Source organism: Podarcis tiliguerta (genome assembly GCF_965153285.1).
Source record: "Podarcis tiliguerta genome assembly, chromosome: 2".
NCBI lineage: Eukaryota > Metazoa > Chordata > Lepidosauria > Squamata > Lacertidae > Podarcis > Podarcis tiliguerta.
In genome coordinates, this window is record NC_139535.1 from 79,612,716 (window position 1) to 79,632,150 (window position 19,435).

Below are 19,435 nucleotides of genomic sequence, written 5' to 3' on the forward strand. Positions count from 1 at the left end.
AAAGCCTTCAGCACATGTTAATAAGCTGAAATGATTCCTGGAAGGAGCATGCTGTTCCTTAGAGTGATACACACACCCTAAATAAACAGATGTGTAACAGGAAGACTCAAGGATTCTTTCAGTTTGCACCAGTACCGAGTAGCACTAAGCCCAACATTGCTACCTCCTTGATGTGCAGGTGGCAATGAGGACCACTGCTACCCCTATGAGCAAAAGAGAGTGCAAGAAAGGGGAGGTCATCACAGCCCTCAAGTTCAAAATGGGCTGGATAAAAAAACCCTCACCTGGTTTTCAGCAGGCAGTCGTGGCATGGAGGCAGCACGTCCATGACCTTCCATGGGCAGGTACTGGTCACTGTCTGAGTAGCCCTCCCTTGCCATCTCCCGCATCTCTACAGACTGGATTAGGCAAAGCAGATGAATTTATTGATTGATTTAAAACATTTATAAACCTCTTAGTATTTGAAAAGCCTCTAAGAAGTGCACAACATAAAAAACAGTAAACAACATCATTAAAATAGAAATACAACATAAAACAGTACCAAGGAGAAACAGGAATTTAGAGAATTCATACAAGAAAAAAAAGGGGGCAATCTTATGGGCCAGAGAAAGCCTGGGCAAAAAGATACATTTTTATGCCATGTCTGAAGCAATGGGGTCACGACATATGGGATGCCAGATTTGGGGGATCTGGGAGGGGACAGATGTGGAACAACTGACCAAAGATTAAAGAGCTCAATGGACTTCAAACATAGAATCTACTTATTCTGGCCTCATGCTGCTGGCAACCTCTAGTCATTAAGTATTCTTCTGCTAAACATGATTTGACCTCCTTGTCTCTAGCTCTCATAAATATATTTCCTACCCAAATCCAGGAATACAAGTCAGAGGCAATGAGCATTTTAGATTCTGGATCTGCAGGCTGTTGTACTGCTGCTGTGTCCTGTGGAATCCCACATACAAGTGGTGATTGGTGTGGACTGGAGAAGAAACCAAATGCAACTGGAGCCAGAACAAACTAATTCTGTTTTTCTCCTCAACCTTCTTCCTGGTACTTTGAGTACTGCAAAGGCAACACTGAGAGGAAGAAACTGACAGCCAGTGCCATTCTCTGGACTGGTTGTAAGGAGGAAGGCAGGCAGATTGGGGCTGGCTGAGGGCAGGTAGACATTGGTGGTGCAGCATCCCATTTGCCTTAATGGAGCAGCCTCCATTGATATACAAATGGTTCAAATATGCTGTGCAAAGTCTTTGGAGCCTGCAGGACACAGCAAGAGGCAGGGGTGAATTCTCCTAAGGCGCTTTCTCCTAAGGCTGCCATATATAAAATCATGCAAGGAAAGAGGGCGTTGCTAGTATTCTTGGAGAAATCACTCCTATTCTCCCAGTTCATAGGCTGAGAGCCAAATGCACACTACGGAGGAACATCTGTCCCAATAAGGTAGTAGACTTATGACTGTGGAAAGAAATCAGTAGATTGTGACTGAAAATGACATGTAATGTGCCAGGATGGATTTTCCTCTCAAATGACACTGTGTTCATGATACAGAGCATAACTGCAATTTTATCTTTAAGACAAATATTTTGAGAACAGCCATATGAACACTGAGCATCAACATTCATACTTCTCCATTTAACTCACGTGGAGCCCCTACAATCTAGGTGGCGGTGAGGTTTTGCTTCACCTTTGGAGTCCCTTCCCCCTTTGTTTAAGGTAAGGTGAATTCATATGATCAAATTAGCATGGCAAGAAGGCAATATGAGCAAGCACAGGCTGAGTTCAGTTTATGGCAAAAAGATTTTGCAGCTGATTCACCACAATTTGCAACTCATCTCCCTTTTGTCATGCTACCAAAATTTTATAGAGTAGGTTGCACAGGGTGCTGTAAATGTGGGCTGTCATGAGATCCAAGTGTCACACACGATTCCTTCCTCTTCAGCTGAAGCTCAACCCATATTGGCCTGACCCACATCTCAACTATTTGCTCCTCTGAACTGGACCTTCCTGAGCAACTTTCCTATGATTCTGGAATTTTCAAAACACGATGTCTGATTCTAGTGAAAGATTGCATATTATAACAGATTTTAAAAAGATTCCCAGAGGACAAACTGGTCAGAGAAGAGAGAAAGATTGAGAGATAGGCAAGTGCCAGTCCAAGCACCTAGCTGGCACACAAACCACCTGGGAATTGGTCCGGCTATTGGGTATCTCTTCCGGGCGCCCCGGCTCCGGGCTCCAGGTTCCTGTCTTCTGGAACATTTCTTGCGCTCGTTGTGTGACCCAGGATTCACTTTCTTTGATTCCTCCTTCCTGCATGGTCCTGGAGCAGAAAGAATAGTCAGACTATAACAAGTTGCTGCACAGTCACAAACAGAGTCTGATGACACAGTATCATTAGGGTTGTGGAAATAGCTACAATAGCTGCCTTGTCAGGTTCCCTGCTATTCATAACCCTAGAGTTTCCCAGCTAAGTAAACACAGCCAGAATCTGGTAGTTTCAGGAACTCTTATACAGTACCTGGAAAGCATACAGCAGGGATCAGTCATGTACAGAACCACATCAGGAAAGCCCCCCACTCAAGCTGACATACTGAAAACCAGAGACAAACTCCCTTGAGAATATTTAGTAAAGGCTTGTATACAAACATCTAAAGCAGAAAATATCTATAAAAATACACTGTAGTGTTTCTGGGCTGAAGACTCCAGTTATATCTATTGTGTGGATAATCATTGTGTGGATAATCTAGTAATCTATGATGATGGTTCTACAACAGGGGTCAGCAAACTTTTTCAGCAGGGGGCCAGTCCACTGTCCCTCAGACCTTGTGGAGGGCCAGACCATTTTTTTTTGGTGGGGGGGGATGAACAAATTCCTATTCCCCACAAATAACCCAAAGATGCATTTTAAATAAAAGCACACATTCTACTCACGTAAAAACACTAGGCAGGTCCCACAAATAACCCAGAGATGCATTTTAAATAAAAGGACACATTCTACTCATGTAAAAACACGCTGATTCCCAGACCATCTGCAGGCCGGATTTAGAAGGTGATTGGGCTGGATCCGGCCCCTGGGCCTTAGTTTGCCTACCCATGTTCTACAAGGTGTCTGATTCTGCACATTCTGTTTCTGAGATGTCTTTTCGAATATAGCAGGTCTGAAAGCTATACTGATTAAGACTCACGTTCCATCCCCTTGATCCAGTTGTGAGGAAGGGAGAGCATTCTGTCCTGGGCCACCTTCCTGGGATGGGGATGCTAGATCCATGCGCTGGAACATAAGTGGTGTCCGATTCTACAGGAAAGCACAGAATGATGCACAAGTTGGTATTTAGATATCTGTTGGAAAATACATGCAGCTATTAAATAGCTTCTTTTCCTCGAGTAAAAGTTCAGACCATTTGAAAAGCTGTCAGTGACAAGACAATCCCTGCATGCTTTGAACTGTGAGTGAAACCTTGCTCACAGACTGATACATTGCCTATTGGCTTTACTGAGAAGCCACACTCTTCCCTCTATCACTGTCAATTGGCAGCAGTCATTTCATCAGGCTAAAGCAGGGTAGGTGGGGAGAGAGGAGTTCTAGGGCCACTCCACTGATGCAGCTGAGAGTCTAGTAACCATTGGCTCTTCCTTGCCTTGAATTGGGCATTATAAGAACTTGTACTTAAGAACTGACACTGAAGTTTGAGCATTTCCTCCTTGCCAGGGAGTTTCCCCCCCTGATTTTACTTAGCTCCAGTTCCTTCACAATTCAAGAAGGCATCTCAAGATTCTCCTCCAACCCTGCCTTTGATGCATATTGCATCAAAATTATTTGGCACATGTACATCTGCATGACTGCACACACACAACTGCACAAATACAGTATCATAAATCCCTCCCCCCCCTAAAATACAGTGGTACCTCGGGATAAGAACTTAATTCGTTCTGGAGGTCTGTTCTTAACCTGAAACTGTTCTTAACCTGAGGTTCCACTTTAGCTAATGGGGCCTCCCACTGCTGCCACGCCGCTGTGTGATTTCTGTTCTCATCCTGAAGCAAAGTTCTTAACCCGAGGTACTATTTCTGGGTTAGCAGAGTCTGTAACCTGAAGCGTCTGTAACCTGAAGCGTATGTAACCCAAGGTACCACTGTTCAGGGATTCATGGCCAGAATTGGCAAAAAAAAAAAAAAAAGAAAGAAAGAAAGAAAGAAAAGAAAAGAAAGAAAACTGGATACTGAGGGATCTTTTCTCAAACCATGTTTTATGGTTGCCACATACCTGCTCCTCCTGTATGGCCTGCAACTTCTTGGCCTTACTTTGGCGGTAATATTCCATGATCATCATGGCTGCATAGATTTTGCCCACTGTCAGATCGGTAGCTGTAGGATGAAGAAAGCAGAAAGAAAACAATAAATTGTTTCAGCTTATTCTTCCCTTAGGTTTGTCTAAAGGTGAACTCTGCCCTTCAGTTTGGGCTGAGATTTCTTGGCTGGTGGGGTGCCATCACTGTAAGTCTGTGTGTATGTGCGCGCATGTAAAATTGTTAATTCCTTCATGGGTTTTGTAGTTGCAGCTCAGGTAGACATGAATGAATGTGGACAGAATGAATGTCACAGGCAGGGACAATAACGACAACTCTTACATTTATGAGGGGTGACCAGGAGATCCAGAGTTTTCTGGGAGAGGTTGGGCCAGATTGCCATCATTTCCTTCCTCAGCTCAGCATCCATTTGCTGTTTGTCAGCGCCCCCTAGAAGATGTAAGCCAGGGATGAGACACAACAAATAAACAACTGGGCACCTGATCTCCACCCTGTCCCCCAGAAGTATTAGAATATTTAATCTGTTTCTTTTGGATTCTGTTAATTCTCTGGTCAATATTGAAACCAAAATTGAAAAGAAATATTAGGGCAGATCCATGCCATACATTTAAAGTATATTCAATGCAGAATATAGAATTACAGAGGTACGATTCCTAGCAGCCTTAACAAACTACAGTTCCCAGGATTCTTTGGGGGAAGTCATGTGCTTTAAATGTGTATTGGATGTGCTTTAAATGTATGGTATGGATGTGCCCCGTTGCTGTTACAGCCACTCTACATCAGAGTTGAATGAGTCACACTTCACATTGTAGGTGTTAGTTGGTATGTTTGACCATTGCTGCCCTCAACATTTCCTGGGACACAGAAAACTGGCAAGTCAGTGAGGATTCTAGAACAGATTTCTCCTTAACATTCTAAAGTTCTATATCAGAATATTCTACATCATTTTTTTTAAATTTTTTTATTTTGGTCAGGGTGCATTCCATTACACTCAGTAAGATGACTCCTTGCATGTAGGTCAGAGATGGGGAACCTGTGGGCCTCCATATGTTGCTGGACTACAACTCCCATCATCCCTGACCATTGGTCATATTGGCTGAAGCGGAGTCAGAGTCTGGAAGGCCACAGGTTCTGCAACCCTTATCTACACTTTGGGAGAAGTCTTCCTGAGAGATGTGGAATGATGCACCCTGGGGCATTCTGCTCCATGGGATGTTTCTGTGCTCCCTGACCTCACCTGTGGGGGGCAAGGAGACAAACTACTATGGCAAAATAACCAGAAAGATATCCAACCCAAGTGAGTCAGAAAAGGGGCCTTGGAGCTTTTAATAATGACATTTCATCCTGTGTAAAACTGTACAGTGAAATGTTCCTTGGTTTTAAAGGCAGTATCACTCTTCTGATGGGTTCTTTAACATAACTGCTTTCTTCATGCATAGGCTGGTACTGGGATGTTTGACCAATTTAAGAGGCAAAATGCCTACCCCTTACTCCTCCTCCCTGGGGAATATCTGGTCCAGGGAGCCTTGCTTCTCCTATAGGCATTTGCATTCATATTTATGTGCAATGTATCATCTATATAAAAGAACTAAAAGGTAAAGGTAAAGGTAGCCCTGCCCGTACGGGCCAGTCTTGACAGACTCTAGGGTTGTGCGCCCATCTCACTCAAGAGGCCGGGGGCCAGCGCTGTCCGGAGACACTTCTGGGTCATGTGTCCAGCGTGACATCGCTGCTCTGGCGAGCCAGAGCCGCACACGGAAATGCCGTTTACCTTCCTGCTAGTAAGCGGTCCCTATTTATCTACTTGCACCCGGGAGTGCTTTCGAACTGCTAGGTTGGCAGGCGCTGGGACCGAACAACGGGAGCGCACCCCGCTGCGGGGATTCGAGCCGCCGACCTTTCGATCGGCAAGCCCTAGGCGCTGAGGCTTTTACCGACAGCGCCACCCGTGTCCCCATAAAAGAACTAGCAGGTACTATAATTGTGCAGTGGTAGTAGTGTAGCTAATGAGGTTAATCTGAGGCAAAATTATTGCTAATTGAAAACTTTTCCCAGGCTTTGCTTTCCAATATTTAATTCAATTTCCCAGAATTCTCTAATCTGTTAGGAAAGAAACTGTTCTCTCTTGCTGTCACTTACCTTTGGCAATCTTGATGTCAAGTGCAGTCCGGATCAACGCCATGAGGGTAGAATTGAAATGGACTGTATTGTCGTCTGCCACAGGCAGGTCCATACGTAGTAGTCTCTGCAGAAACCCAAGCAGAAAGGTGTCATCTCACAACTCCCCACCACCCAGGTTATCATGCACAGAGGAGTATATGAGCTCTGGGGAGAACTCTGAGTTCAATAATTTGCATCGAATCCTCCTACTCATGTTTTAACTTCACTTCCCACCCAGTATCATGAGGACCAGAGCCCAGTTGCAATATGTTAATATCTGGATACTCTGCTCTTATCACACCTTATTTTGCTTTCACCCAACTGCTTTCAGATACTGGTATGTGGATTCCACATCAGCTACTAGAAGATGGGCCTGGAAAATCCCCCACATAATAACTGTATGGACCTGGTTGCACTCCTAAACATGTTGCTTAGAAATTCATCCCACTGAGATTTACCTTAAACATTCTGCAAGATTATCTACTGGGTTTTTGCCAATGACTTTAGCCAGAGATGACTGTAGTCTGAAGACCTCTGCAAGGAGACCCTTATGTTGTCTGTATTAGACTTGGAGGCAGTTTCCTGGCTTCTGTTCTAGCCCACTGTGTCCCAATCAGTTTTCAGAATTAGGAATATTCTAGTCTCCTAGCTTGGGTCACTAGAGCTACTCTCATCCCCTAGCTGTAGATGAGTCCCATGTGTCCTGTCCAACTAAGTCTCTCATGATGTAATCTCTCCTCTCCAGAATGTATCCCTTTTAAGGTCCTCTTCCAAACTTACACAGAGTTCTCCCCAAAGAGCTCATTGTCTATATAAAAGTAAAAAAGTGTAAAAAAAAGGAAAAACCCAAATAAAATCCCAACTATCCAAGACAGCAGTAGACAGCAGTGGTAAAGGGTTGGGGTCCAAGGAGAATGCACACAAACATTCAACAGAACAGGTTTCATCAAATGCGCAAGACTAGAGCATGCAAAAAGAGCATGCAGCATGCAGCACAGTGCAAAAGCATGCACAGAGAACACGTTGAGACTCATTCATAGCTCTGGTATAGATTGCTCTAAGGGAGAGATCCGGATTGTGGGCTCTTGGTGCAAAAAATGGGTGCATCCTTAAGGTAGAAAAGAAAGAAATGAAATTGACAGACTATGGGCCATGTGCCATTCCTGAGCCAAGGCTGTGGGCTGGAGATCACACAAGATGCTCAGGGTGGGGCTTGACCAGCTAGTGCATTAGCTGAGATAGGACCAATGGAAATGGGGGTTAGACGGTCAGGGTCCTTGGGGTTCATTAAGTGGATGTCACTGAACAGAGGTGCACAGAATGACAGATGAGATCAAAAACTCTGAAGGAAGAGGAGAAAGAAAGAGGGAGACACACATATAGATGATGGTGATGATAATGATGATGACACATTAAGTAGGAAGATCCCTCAGGAATCTGATGTCCAGAAAACCTGTAAATCTTGGGAGAGCAGCCTGCATTAGACTGAACAGATCTTCCTCAGTGCTTCGTACTTGGGTACTCAGAATTTCCTCCTCGTTGGCAATTTGGTAAGAATGCTGCCTGTGCCCTCACATTACCTTGTGTTCCTGAGCTGTCCATGAACAAGGTACATGGCCTGTGCATCAAATCCATTTCTGTCACATAACTTAATTCAACCTGTCAGAAGATCTTGCAGAGTCAAGCCTTTCTTTTGGGCCATATGCAGGATCTGTTGTGGATCCCAAAGGTGAGGCACCTCATAAAACAAGATGAAGCAACCTTATTTTCCTTCTCATCCCTTAGACCTTCCTTTTGCATTGCATTCAGAATTCAGAGAGGACTGGGGATGGACTCTCTGGACTTTTTGGCAGTTGACCAAAAGTTTAACAATAGTTGTAGAAATTATATTTTTGCTTTGCAACCAGAACTCAATAGCCACACCTCTTGGTGACTGCCTCACTCAGGGCTTGTCGACTTTTCCACTTGTGCCGTGCCTAGAAAGCATGGGTCCAAGAAGTTTTCCCTTGTCCTGTTCCTTTCCAAGGGAAAACATGCTCTTTAGTGATAGATTGGAACAAATGGCAATTTGCGGGGAACCTGAATTGTTATTTCCTCTGATTATAATATAATCATAATAATTTATTATTTATACCCCGCCCATCTGGGCAGCTTCCAACAAAATATTAAAATACAATAGTCTATTAAACATTAAAAGCTTCCCTAAACAGGGCTGCCTTCAGATGTCTTCTAAAAGTCTGGTAGTTGTTTTTCTCTTTGACATCTGGTGGAAGGACATTCCACACGGCGGGTGCCACTACCGAGAAGGCCCTCTGCCTGGTTCCCTGTAACTTGGCTTCTTGCAGTGAGGTAACCACTAGAAGGCCCCCGGCGCTGGACCTCAGTGTCCGGGCAGAACGATGGGGGTGGAGAAGCTCCTTCAGGTATACTGGACCGAGGCCGTTTAGGGCTTTAAAGGTCAGCACCAACACTTTGAATTGTGCTCGGAAACGTACTGGGAGCCAATGTAGGTCTTTCAAGACCAGTGTTATGTAGTCTCAGTGGCCGCTCCCAGTCACCAGTCTAGCTGCCGCATTCTGGATTAGTTGTAGTTTCTGGGTCACCTTCAAAGGTAGCCCCACATAGAGCGCATTGTAGTAGTCCAAGCGAGAGATAACTTGAGCCCTAAAGAGCAGTTTTCCTTGGAGGAAAGCAGCGGGACAAGAGAAAGTGTGGATAAACCCTCAGTGGATACCCCAGGATTCTGGCAGTCTACAAGACTGGGGGCTTATCCACAGCTACTATTTCTCCTGCTCTTTCCAGACACAGGTTTGCACTCAAAAGCTCCACGTCCAAGAGTTGTTGGATCTCCGCCCCCCCCCCCTGAAGCTTTCCCTGTGAAAACCTGCTCTTCAGAACCCAGTCGGAGCAAGCATCAATTGCAGATTGCTGTTTGCTCTGATTGAGCTTTAAAGAGTGGGTTTTTGCAAGGAATGCGATGGGGCAAAAAAAGAGAGAGCACTTGAATGCGGTGTTTTAAAGCGCAGACTGTGCCTGGAAGAAGTAGAGGTAATATAACTGTGGGTAAACCCTGAGTGTTACTTTGCTTTTATGAATGGCATAGGAACTGCTACAGCATGGCTGACCTCTAGTAACAATGGATTCATGTGGCTGGGGCCAGCAGCATAGTTACCTCCCATAGGAGCAGTGACCTGTCCCAGGACCTGCAGAACTGTTATGGGTTTGTAAACTACCTTGCTGCTTCCACCCACAGAATTGTCTTCCTTCAAATGTTACCACACTGCAGCTATTATTATATCACAAACTGTGATATTAGGCCTGAGTGTAGCAGTTGCTTGTGGCTTCCCTCCTCCCCACTCCCATGCCACATGCCCTTCTTCCAAAGTCATTCTATACCCACTTTCCCCCTATTGTTTTGCTGCATTCAATTCCCTGAAGCATTTCTTGTAGTGACCCAAAATATCTCAATGCCAATCAAAACAAAAACATAATGTTATAGAAATATTCATACAGATTTGTATTGTTCATTTAAAAAAATCACTTATAGCTTGTAGTTTCTGCTTACTGAATTTGAATTTCTGTATGTGTGCATGTGTGTGTGTTTCAATGGCACAGAATTCACAGTGCGCTTATCTGGGGACAGCACCCTAGCTTTTCCATGCACTGGAGCAAGCATGGATTGCAACAGTAAGGGAGATGAAAGAGCCAAATCATGTTAGCCATAGTGTATGTAGGCTAATGATTATGAAAATGCCAATTCTGTCGGAGAATTGGGTCCCTTGGATTGCTGTCTCATGCAGAATAAACCCTGGGATCTCTGTATGATTAGGGACAGCAACAGTGAATAAGGGATAATGGTGGGGGTAGATGGATACAGGCAGCAATTATTTACCAGGGCAGATAGGGCAGTCAGAAATCCCAATTCTCTTCCCCACAAATATGTAAGGGAACTGCAGAACAAATTTATCTCTCTCTGGTTTTCTGGACAGCTGATGTCATGGTTGAATGAACCAAGGGATGTATGGACAATGGTAGCGAATGGGAAGGACATGGAAGATTTACAGAGGAGTGGGCCATTACAGAGGAGAGAGATTATTATAGTGTATTGCACTGAAAACAATATTTTTACTCAAAGGGTTTTGTAAAGCTGGGATGTAAAGCACAGATATGGAAATGGCACAGCTAGGAATGAGGCCTATGAGTCTTGACACCAAGGCCTCTAGCCTAAAGTTCATTTACCTTGAGCGCCACACACCACATTCCTTCTCCCATCCCTTCATCCTCCTTTCACCAAGTCTATGCTAACCTGGGATTCCTGACACCCAATGCAAGCCCCTGCATACAGTCTCCTTTGAAACCAGATGCCTTACCAGGTCTAAGGCACAGGTAGCTATGTGCATTTCCTTATGTAAAAAGTCAACATGGTACAAACAAAGCTTTCCTACACCAAAGCTAGTCAATGTAGTACCCTCCAGATGTTTTTGGGCTACAACTCCCCAAGGCAGCATTGCTAATAGTCAGGGATGATGGGAACCATAGTCCAAAAACATCTGGAGGGTACTAGATTTTTTACCCCGCCCTACCTAATTGCTTGGCCTTACATGATGAGCCTAATATTGCCAATAACCACTTTTAACAACTCCATCTGCATCAAGGCTAATTCGATTTTTGCCCCCATTCAGAAACGATTCATCAGTGTGCTGCTCTTCTCCAGCCATAACATGATCGTTGCAGATCATCCCATGACAGGAGGCATGGACTGCAGTGTGGACTCACAATGGTTCCATATCTTCCTGTGACTCTCCACAACTTAGGACTAGATTTCAATATCTCACTGAGAAGTTAGCATAGTGGTGATTTTTCAAAACATGGTCACTTGTGCCTCCTGTCTGAAGAATAGCAAAATGCAAGAGGTATTCTGCGAATGCAGCCTGCACCCTAACTGCAATACCACCAAGTCTCTTCAAATTCCTCCTAAGGAATTTTATTCTTCTCTGACCAGCATGTACTTAGTTGAGTTGTTGTTTTTCTTATCCTGGTGTTGTCACAATTAACTGAGGCATGAAAGTAGTTAGATACCAAGGATGACTTTCCCTCTAGGTGGGAAAAAGGGCTTAGCTTAGTAGTACAACAAATTGTTTGAAGGTCTTGGATTCAATCTCTGGCATCTCTGGTTGAAGGGTCTCAGGAAACAAAAGCTGGGAAAGGCATTAGATAGATAGGCTAGATAGACTTGACTTACTGCAACTTTGCATATTCTTATAGAATTGTAGAGTTGGAAGGGACCCAAAGGGTAATCTAGTTAAACTCCCTGCAATGCTCCTTTTTGACATTTGTATGCAGCAAACGGCAGTTACTATGACTGTCACAGCATATTTAATTTGTGTGGAGGGCCTCCCATCGTACCAGCACCTTAGCAAGTATGGCAATACAGTATAGTTTGTTGGTACTCACAGGCTTTAGCTTTCGACTGTTCCAGGAGACAGGATATAGGTCAGTGGTGGAGTATATGCTTTGTACATAGAATGTCCCAAATTAATTCACATGCATATGCAGTTAAAAGGATGAGGAAGCAGATGATGGGGGGAAACTTCTGCCTAAGACCTCAAAAAGCCACTTCCAATCAAAGTAAGTGAGCAAACAATACTGGGCTTCAGGTAAGCAGATGAAATCCAGACTGTTCATAGATATATATTCAACACTGGGCTGACTATTAATGTGTATGCACCTGACAGGGCAGGACAACATTTTCTTTGTAGCCTTTCAAATCTTCTAGTTGTTAACTGGTGGTTGGGTTTTTCCAAGCACATTTTTTTACCTTTCACCTGCCCTCTTTCCATATCTTCCATATCCACTATCCAATGTATTGCTTCTTCAGTTAGATAGTATTCAAGCCAAATAACTCACGTTTCTCAAACAGCTACTGCTTTAAGTAGCATATAGTCATACTCAAATTATAACAAATGATTGCAGAGCTCTAAGAAACTGTAGCCGATTTTGCGTTTTCATTGTCATATTCGTATTCAGCACCTCAAAATCTATAAGAAACGGCTACTTTTCTCTCAGAGGCATGACTTTTGTCAAAAATTGTTATGCAGTGTTATCAGCCTATGAACTCTTCTGCCTCTTTGGCTGCAGGAACTGAGCGAAAGGAGATGAGAGGCAATACTGAGAGTGCCTTTCATTATCCAAGACCTCAAGAGCCGTGACAAAAAGATGAGTAGAAAGAGAACACTTGGTTTCCCACCAATGATAGAGGAAGTGAATTTGGAATTTCAACAGTAACAATATCAGGTTGCAGTCCTTCTTATAGTGGTCCTGTAGGTGCAAACTTTCTTTAAAAGTTTTGGCAGGGTTTTTTGTTTTTGTTTTAATAAAAAGAGGTGTGTATGTTCTAATTTCTTCAAATCTAAAGCAATAATCAATGGCAGTTAGTACAGCAAAAAATAATAATGGAAATTTGCATTGAAGAGAAAGTCCGTTTGCCCTTCTGGCATGGGCGGCTTTGCAGACAGGCCCCAATATGCTCTTGTGAACCAGCATATGGCAGGCCGGATTGTTCTCTGCTGCCAAATTGACCAATGGTGGCAGGGCCTTGTGGGTGTTCCCCTGGGCATGGGAACAACTGCCCAATGGAGGCACTTGACCCTGCGCTCAGTGCCAAGATAAATAGGCAGCCTGTCAGGCCATTTGGCCTCTTCTTCCTTTTAATCAAACTGTAGGAAGATTGAGAACCTGATTTTCTATTCAAATATAGGCTGGCAAAGTAGTCTGGTGGTGCAAAGCAGCGACTGGATAATTTATTTTCCTGCGGAGCAACTACCATGGAGATTCTTCACTTGTTTAAGCCAGCTAATTGACAAGTGACTGGCAAATACATTTTCCAACAGCTTTCATGTGAAGATTTAATTGTCTGATCCACATCGCAGATGTGCTGAGATCAACATAAGACAAAATCAAACTAGAAAGCATTTTTGCAACCTCCATGTGCGGGGTCAAAATATTAGCATCAGTTTTTGAACCAATCATTAAGAACTGGGGTAGTTGTTAAGAACCAGTATTAATGTGACAAAGCAATGCCTGCAGCAATTCAGATTCACTTTTAGCCCAAATCGCAGAAACAGTCATGGTTCAACGAAAGTCAACATACAATTCCTTATGGAGTTGCTGGCAGACTTGCATCCTTTTGGAGATTACACAGAGGCATTGGTTTATAAATCAGGGTCTTCTCATGGAGCCTATTCACACGCCCATAATTAACAAAGCAAGACAATTTATACTACAAGTGGGTGTGAATCTTGAATTACATGGAAATCACATGCTAGTGGCTTCTGCCACTCAAAAAGTGACAGAAAAAATCAGTGTGAAAGGTACATACCTGCATTATCTGTTACAATGGATGAACTTAATTAGCTTAAAATCTATGATCTGCATATTTATCATGTTCAGCAATTTTTTGCTTTTTAATAATGTCGAAGATGTTCAGGATTCTATGTGTCATTGTCACAGCAGTCACTCCAACTTATGGAAGAAGATATTTGTGTTTACAGACAACATATCCTCCCTGCATCTGTGCAGGATGAGAGCATTCTCCATGTTGGCATCCATCAGTCTCGCAAGTCAATGCAGCGCAAATCCAGGGGCGAAGTCAAACTCTGCATTAGCAGCATTGAAGTGACGTCCCTGGGGCGCAAGCCTGGGCAGTGTGTATGGATGAATGACAAATGGTTTGTGTGAAGAGTGTTTCTACAACTTCCTGTAGGCAGACAGTGTGGTCACATCTCTACGGCACTGAAACTTTAGAGTTATTTTATCTGCTATATTATAATGTGATGAATGAACTGCAGGAATGAACTGCTTGGCTCACTTTTAAGAAAGCTGAACTTTAAAGACAAACCTAAAGTCACTGGACAGATGAGAGCCTGACATCATATCCAGATTTTGCCTGTCCTGCAAAGATCAGGCAGATTTTTGTGCATGAAACATAGCTGAATATATAGCTGAAGTGAACACTTCATTGTAAGATGAACTCAATAATTTTTTGGCCTTGATTCTGTATTTGATCGTATTGTTTTTAAATGTAATTATAATTTTTTGTGACTTTGCAATTGTCATAACTTTTGACACAGCTTATAAAATCTAATAAAATTTTGGTTAACATTTCTTGATCTAGATGGTTCTACTTACTAGGAGGCTGAGAAGAATGAGAAGATCACATTGATTTTGGTGTCTTCCTTGATTCATCAGGATGGAACGATCCTTGTTGAAATGTCCAGCTCACAAAGTTTTTATTTGGTTCAATATGCATACCTGGCTTTGGAATTTTGTATCTCTGACAGAACAGTTTGATTTCAATGATCATCTTTATGCAAACGACATTCAAGTTTATCTTTCTGTTTCTGCCTTTTTGCTTTTTCTGGTTGGAACACCCAGAGACAACTTAAAAAACACTATACAGAATTTGTTGTCTTGTCCTGTAAACCTTCTGTTTCTTCATCTGACAAATAATATACTTGTCATTCTTCCTAATTTCATTGTCTCGAGTTTTATTTTTTACTGTCCTCTTCCATTCTCAAATATCCTGTTTCTAATTCAGGCAGGTGTTATATTTTAACCTCACCAAAATTTACACCTGTCTCTCCGTTGATGCTTTAACTTCTCAGCAACACTCTTCACAGTCTTATCCATCCTTATTTAACTTCTTTATATGTCATAATGCTCTGGATAATTATCTTATTTTGTTTCAAGTCACAGATAGCCTCGGCTATGTCTTGTCTTTGATTCTTCTCATTTGCTTCCTCCAATGAATGGAATTCTCTTTCTCCTCTTGCCCATTACACCTCTCTCTGCTTCTCAAAAAAATCACATCCTCCTCAAGACTACTGTAGTAGTCACAGTAGTATCAAAACATCAGAGTGATTATTGTTACTTCTTCAAGTTTTGTCTGCATGCAATATTCTCCATCAGACTTACTGCTTTAATAGTAATTTTTCATTTATACATATTGTTTCTATTAAGCATGTTCAACTAATAAGATACAGTCAAACTGGCTGAGAAATGCATGTTTTCTCACTGAGTAAGATTATGACCATTCCAAAAGAAGAATAACACCCTTCCCCTGCTCCTAAACCCAAATTAAAACATATCACAAAAAGGACCTACCAAGAGGTTGAAAGAGCTGTCATGTTGACTTCAGTAGCAAGATGCAGTTGGAGACTGATCACACTTCTCTTATGGCTTCCACTTTGGTAACCTAAAAGCGCAGGAACCATGTGGGAGGGGTAGAATTACATGTGAAGAACCACACAAGCATCAGAGATCGGAAATGTGTGGTGGCACTTGCATAGCTGTGCAATTCACCCCTCCCACAAGGTTCTTCCATTGGCAGAGCAATGTGAGCAAACTGACCTCGTCTCTCCCAGCACTCTGATCATTTCACATATGTTTCAGTACAACGACTGGTCTGATATTATAGTCTGAAGGAAGTATTAGTTGCTGGCTGCCATTAGGATACAGTAGTATAATCTTTCATCTGAAAAACCTATTTCAGTTACTGCCTCCTACTCACCATGGCCCTTTCAAACATTCATCTTTACTTACTGCTCTTGCTTGGGTGGATTTGAGTACCCTCTCCTCAAATCTTCCTACATTTCTCATCCTATAGTGGCATGTTCACTACACAGTTTCTGTGGCATCAGACTGCACTGAAACCTTTACTACAGAGTCTATCCCCACTGATAAAACTGGCAGAGTTTTATATCTTTCCCCTTCTCCCCACACTAAACTTGCAGAATCCAAGGACCCTTTCAAGTGAGAGTGAGCTTTTCAATATCTGTGCCATGAACCAGCAATAGAAACCCAATGGTTCAGAAGGGTGAAAGAGAGATCACACACATAACACAGAAAATGTGAGAGGGGAAGCTCTGGGTATGAGTGGTAGACTTAGGGAAGAAAAGGAGAAAGAAGATGTAGCTTGATGATCAGCTGCTGAGATGCATAAAAGGTTTAGGGTTAGAATATGAAGTTATGGAGGAGCAGAAGGGAAAAGCTTCTGATAGGTTAGAACTGCATTGACAGAGAAGGAGGCATGGAGCAGCAGAGAGAAGGGGGCAGAGAAAAAGGTTAGTTGCTGTTAATTCGTCTCTGGTTAAGACTAGTGAACTACCTCCCCTTAGGTTGTGTTCTTTTGTAGGAAGTTACACCGTTATGGAGGCAGAAGCACTGAAAAGGCATGGGTGTCTGTTTTAAGTTATGCAAAGAGATCAAAAGAGCCATTAGAACAACTACAAGAACTTCCCCACCTCCCTTATTCTTTTATGGGCAGCCGGAAGGGCATGAGAGAGCAATCCCAACTGCAGAATGAACTGCAACCCATAGGCAAGTTGGTGGATGGAGCCCAAGACTTGAGTCTAACTTTTACCCAGAAGGAGCTCTACCTGGGCATGTGTTCTGTTGCTAGCCTGTGCATGTGTAAGAGGTAATGAGTATAGTCCTGCACTTCTAGGCTCTTGTTAACTGGCAGCTGAAGGTGAATACTGCCTGTCTTGCACAAAAGTCTGAACTAATAAACTGGAGCTTGAACCATAATAAAACTCTGTGAAGACCCTCATAATACAAGCCCAATTCTACCAGTTTCAATTCATTTCCAGATAGACGTCAAGTGTCAAGCACACTAACACCTACAAGTCATGTGCCATGTGTTCTAATCCGGACAATGATTCCCACAAGCTCAAATGGCAGGTTGGTGACTTAGCAGGCTTAACATGGGTACCATACCCTAGTGTACTGAAAAAGGACCATCATTCAAAATCCTATTTTTCATTATTCAGTATTGTTTCCTAAATTTATGCTTCAGTACTAAATTGCGTTATCAGCTGCTGCCATATGAATGCAGCACCAAGTGGTCATGCCTATGCCATGGTTACAGAAAGTGGTGTAGATCAAAAGTGATCTCTAGGATACACACAACAGAAAAACTTCAGTTATGAAAAAAATGCATAGCAAGTGAGCACTCTAATTGCATACTTGTTAAATACTGAATCAAATGCTCAGAACGAGCTTTATAAATCATTATCAGCACCAAACTAGATGTGATGTTATTTCTTTTATTTATTATTTATTAATTAAATTTATACCCTGCCCTTCCTTTCAAAGAAGCCCAAGGCAGTGAACCACAAGGGATAGAATAATAAAACCATCTTTAAAACAATTCAAGTACAGATGCAGACTGGTAAAGATCTCATCTTAAAAGGCCCGATGAAAGAGGAAGATCTTCGTTAGGTGCACCTATCTACTATTTAAGGAAAGGGAATTCCAAATGGTACAGGATGGACCTTCTGAGGAGGCCCTCACCTGCAAAGGTATCTAAGGTGTAAGACAATCTTTTGGGTATCTGGTCCCATGCTGTATAGGTCTTTATACAGCAAAACCAGCAACACAAACAGCCTGGTAGCTAAGCACCAGATTTTGCAGCAGCTGCAGCTTCTGGACCAACCCCAAAGGCAAGCGCACTGAAGTAAGTAATCCAGCCTGGAGGTCAGGATATTCTGATCCAGAAATGGCTGTAGCTGTCTTACCAGTTGAAGCTTATCCAGCTCCTAGACCAGGTATCAATCTATAGCTTGCACAGTCTCTCCTGATGTTACAGAGCAGAGCTGGGTAGCATCAGCATACTGATGCCACCTTACCCCAAATCTCCTAATGGCCACTTGTGTACCAAGGTGCAGAACAGGCTCCACAAAGCCTGGGAGGACACTCAGGGGCAACTAGGAACCCATATCCTTGGGTGGGGTGGCAAACAGGACCATGGGGTAAATTGCATTGTCCTCGCCTTCCTTGGTGACCTATCACTTTTCCATGGCTTTATCTCCCTCACTGAAACTGAAGGTGACTTTGTCTTATCATTGCATAGGCTCTCATCATGTGCAGGAAACCACACATGCATTCTGGTCCCTTAACACTATCCAATGTCTCCAGGATGCAGTGGGGTGGGGTTAGATGGGGGCACTTTCTTACTATCTTGTTTACATTTAATTTCCTGCTGTTTTGAAATATTGTTAAATTTATCTGGAATTTATCCAGATAATCTAAACCCAGATACAAGGAAATTAACTCATCCCTGCAAATTACCTCATGGAGTCTGAATAACGTGCTTCTGCCCTTGTGCTACCCCCACATTTCACATTACTTACAGGAGGTTGATCAGGAAATCCTGGGAGAGCTCTGTTCATGCCGTGAAAGACACCAGGGGATTTTGGGTCCCAGATACTGCTGAACATGTGAGGTGCATTCAAGAAAGTTGGGAACCACAGAAACTTCATCTCATTGGGGGGATTTTGTCTGAAATGGATGAGTGTGGGCAAACTTCTAGTTATATGCTACATTGTTCACCTGCATATATGGGCAGTTCAAGTGCTTCATATGCTTTCAACTAATGGCTATAACATCAATTTTCTCTGCAGTGTTCCCTATATTGACACCGAAAAGCTCATCAACAGTCATATGTACTATGCTGCAACCTACCCCTGCAATGTGGTTAACTGGTCAGAGATTCAGGAGCTCCACTACAGTGTTATGGGTCAAAGGGAAAGGTTGCCCAGGTAGAGGAAAACTGATGAATAGATGCACAAGGCCTTGCATTTTACTTATTTAGAAAATATTTCAATCCAATGGCATCAGTTCTTTCTGGAGAGTGCAGGTAATGGTGACTAATATCATTTTGACTCCCCGCACTAGAAGCGGACACACTGGCCTGATCAAAAGTACTCATAGCGCCATTAAATGTGTTTTGGATCTTTGGTCTCTCTTCCCCTTCCGGCTTTGTTCTTCCCAGTTCATTTGGGGTATCTGTATTGGCTGGATAGTTTCAGAGCAATCACAGCTGTTTAAATTGTTTGGGGGGCGGCGGCAAAGGGAATGGGAGGTGAAACATTTTAAAAGCAATGTCTCTTCTGCTAGATGCAGGAGGA

General features: G+C 42.9%; 1 protein-coding gene across 12 annotated transcripts in view; it reads right to left on the reverse strand.

Moving 5' to 3' along the window:
• The window catches only part of CACNA1A (calcium voltage-gated channel subunit alpha1 A), a 253,359-nt gene that overhangs the window by 23,051 nt on the left and 210,873 nt on the right, over positions 1-19,435 (reverse strand). For 11 of the 12 annotated variants that reach the window (XM_083430670.1, XM_083430668.1, XM_083430665.1 and 8 more), the window contains 6 exons: positions 6,447-6,552; positions 4,629-4,736; positions 4,265-4,365; positions 3,186-3,295; positions 2,182-2,320; positions 285-398 (listed from right to left, as the gene is read on the reverse strand). In XM_083430670.1, the coding sequence (XP_083286796.1) occupies positions 285-398; positions 2,182-2,320; positions 3,186-3,295; positions 4,265-4,365; positions 4,629-4,736; positions 6,447-6,552 (678 nt within the window). The remainder of the gene's footprint in view (positions 1-284; positions 399-2,181; positions 2,321-3,185; positions 3,296-4,264; positions 4,366-4,628; positions 4,737-6,446; positions 6,553-19,435) is intronic. The other variant, XM_083430672.1, reaches the window with a different exon arrangement.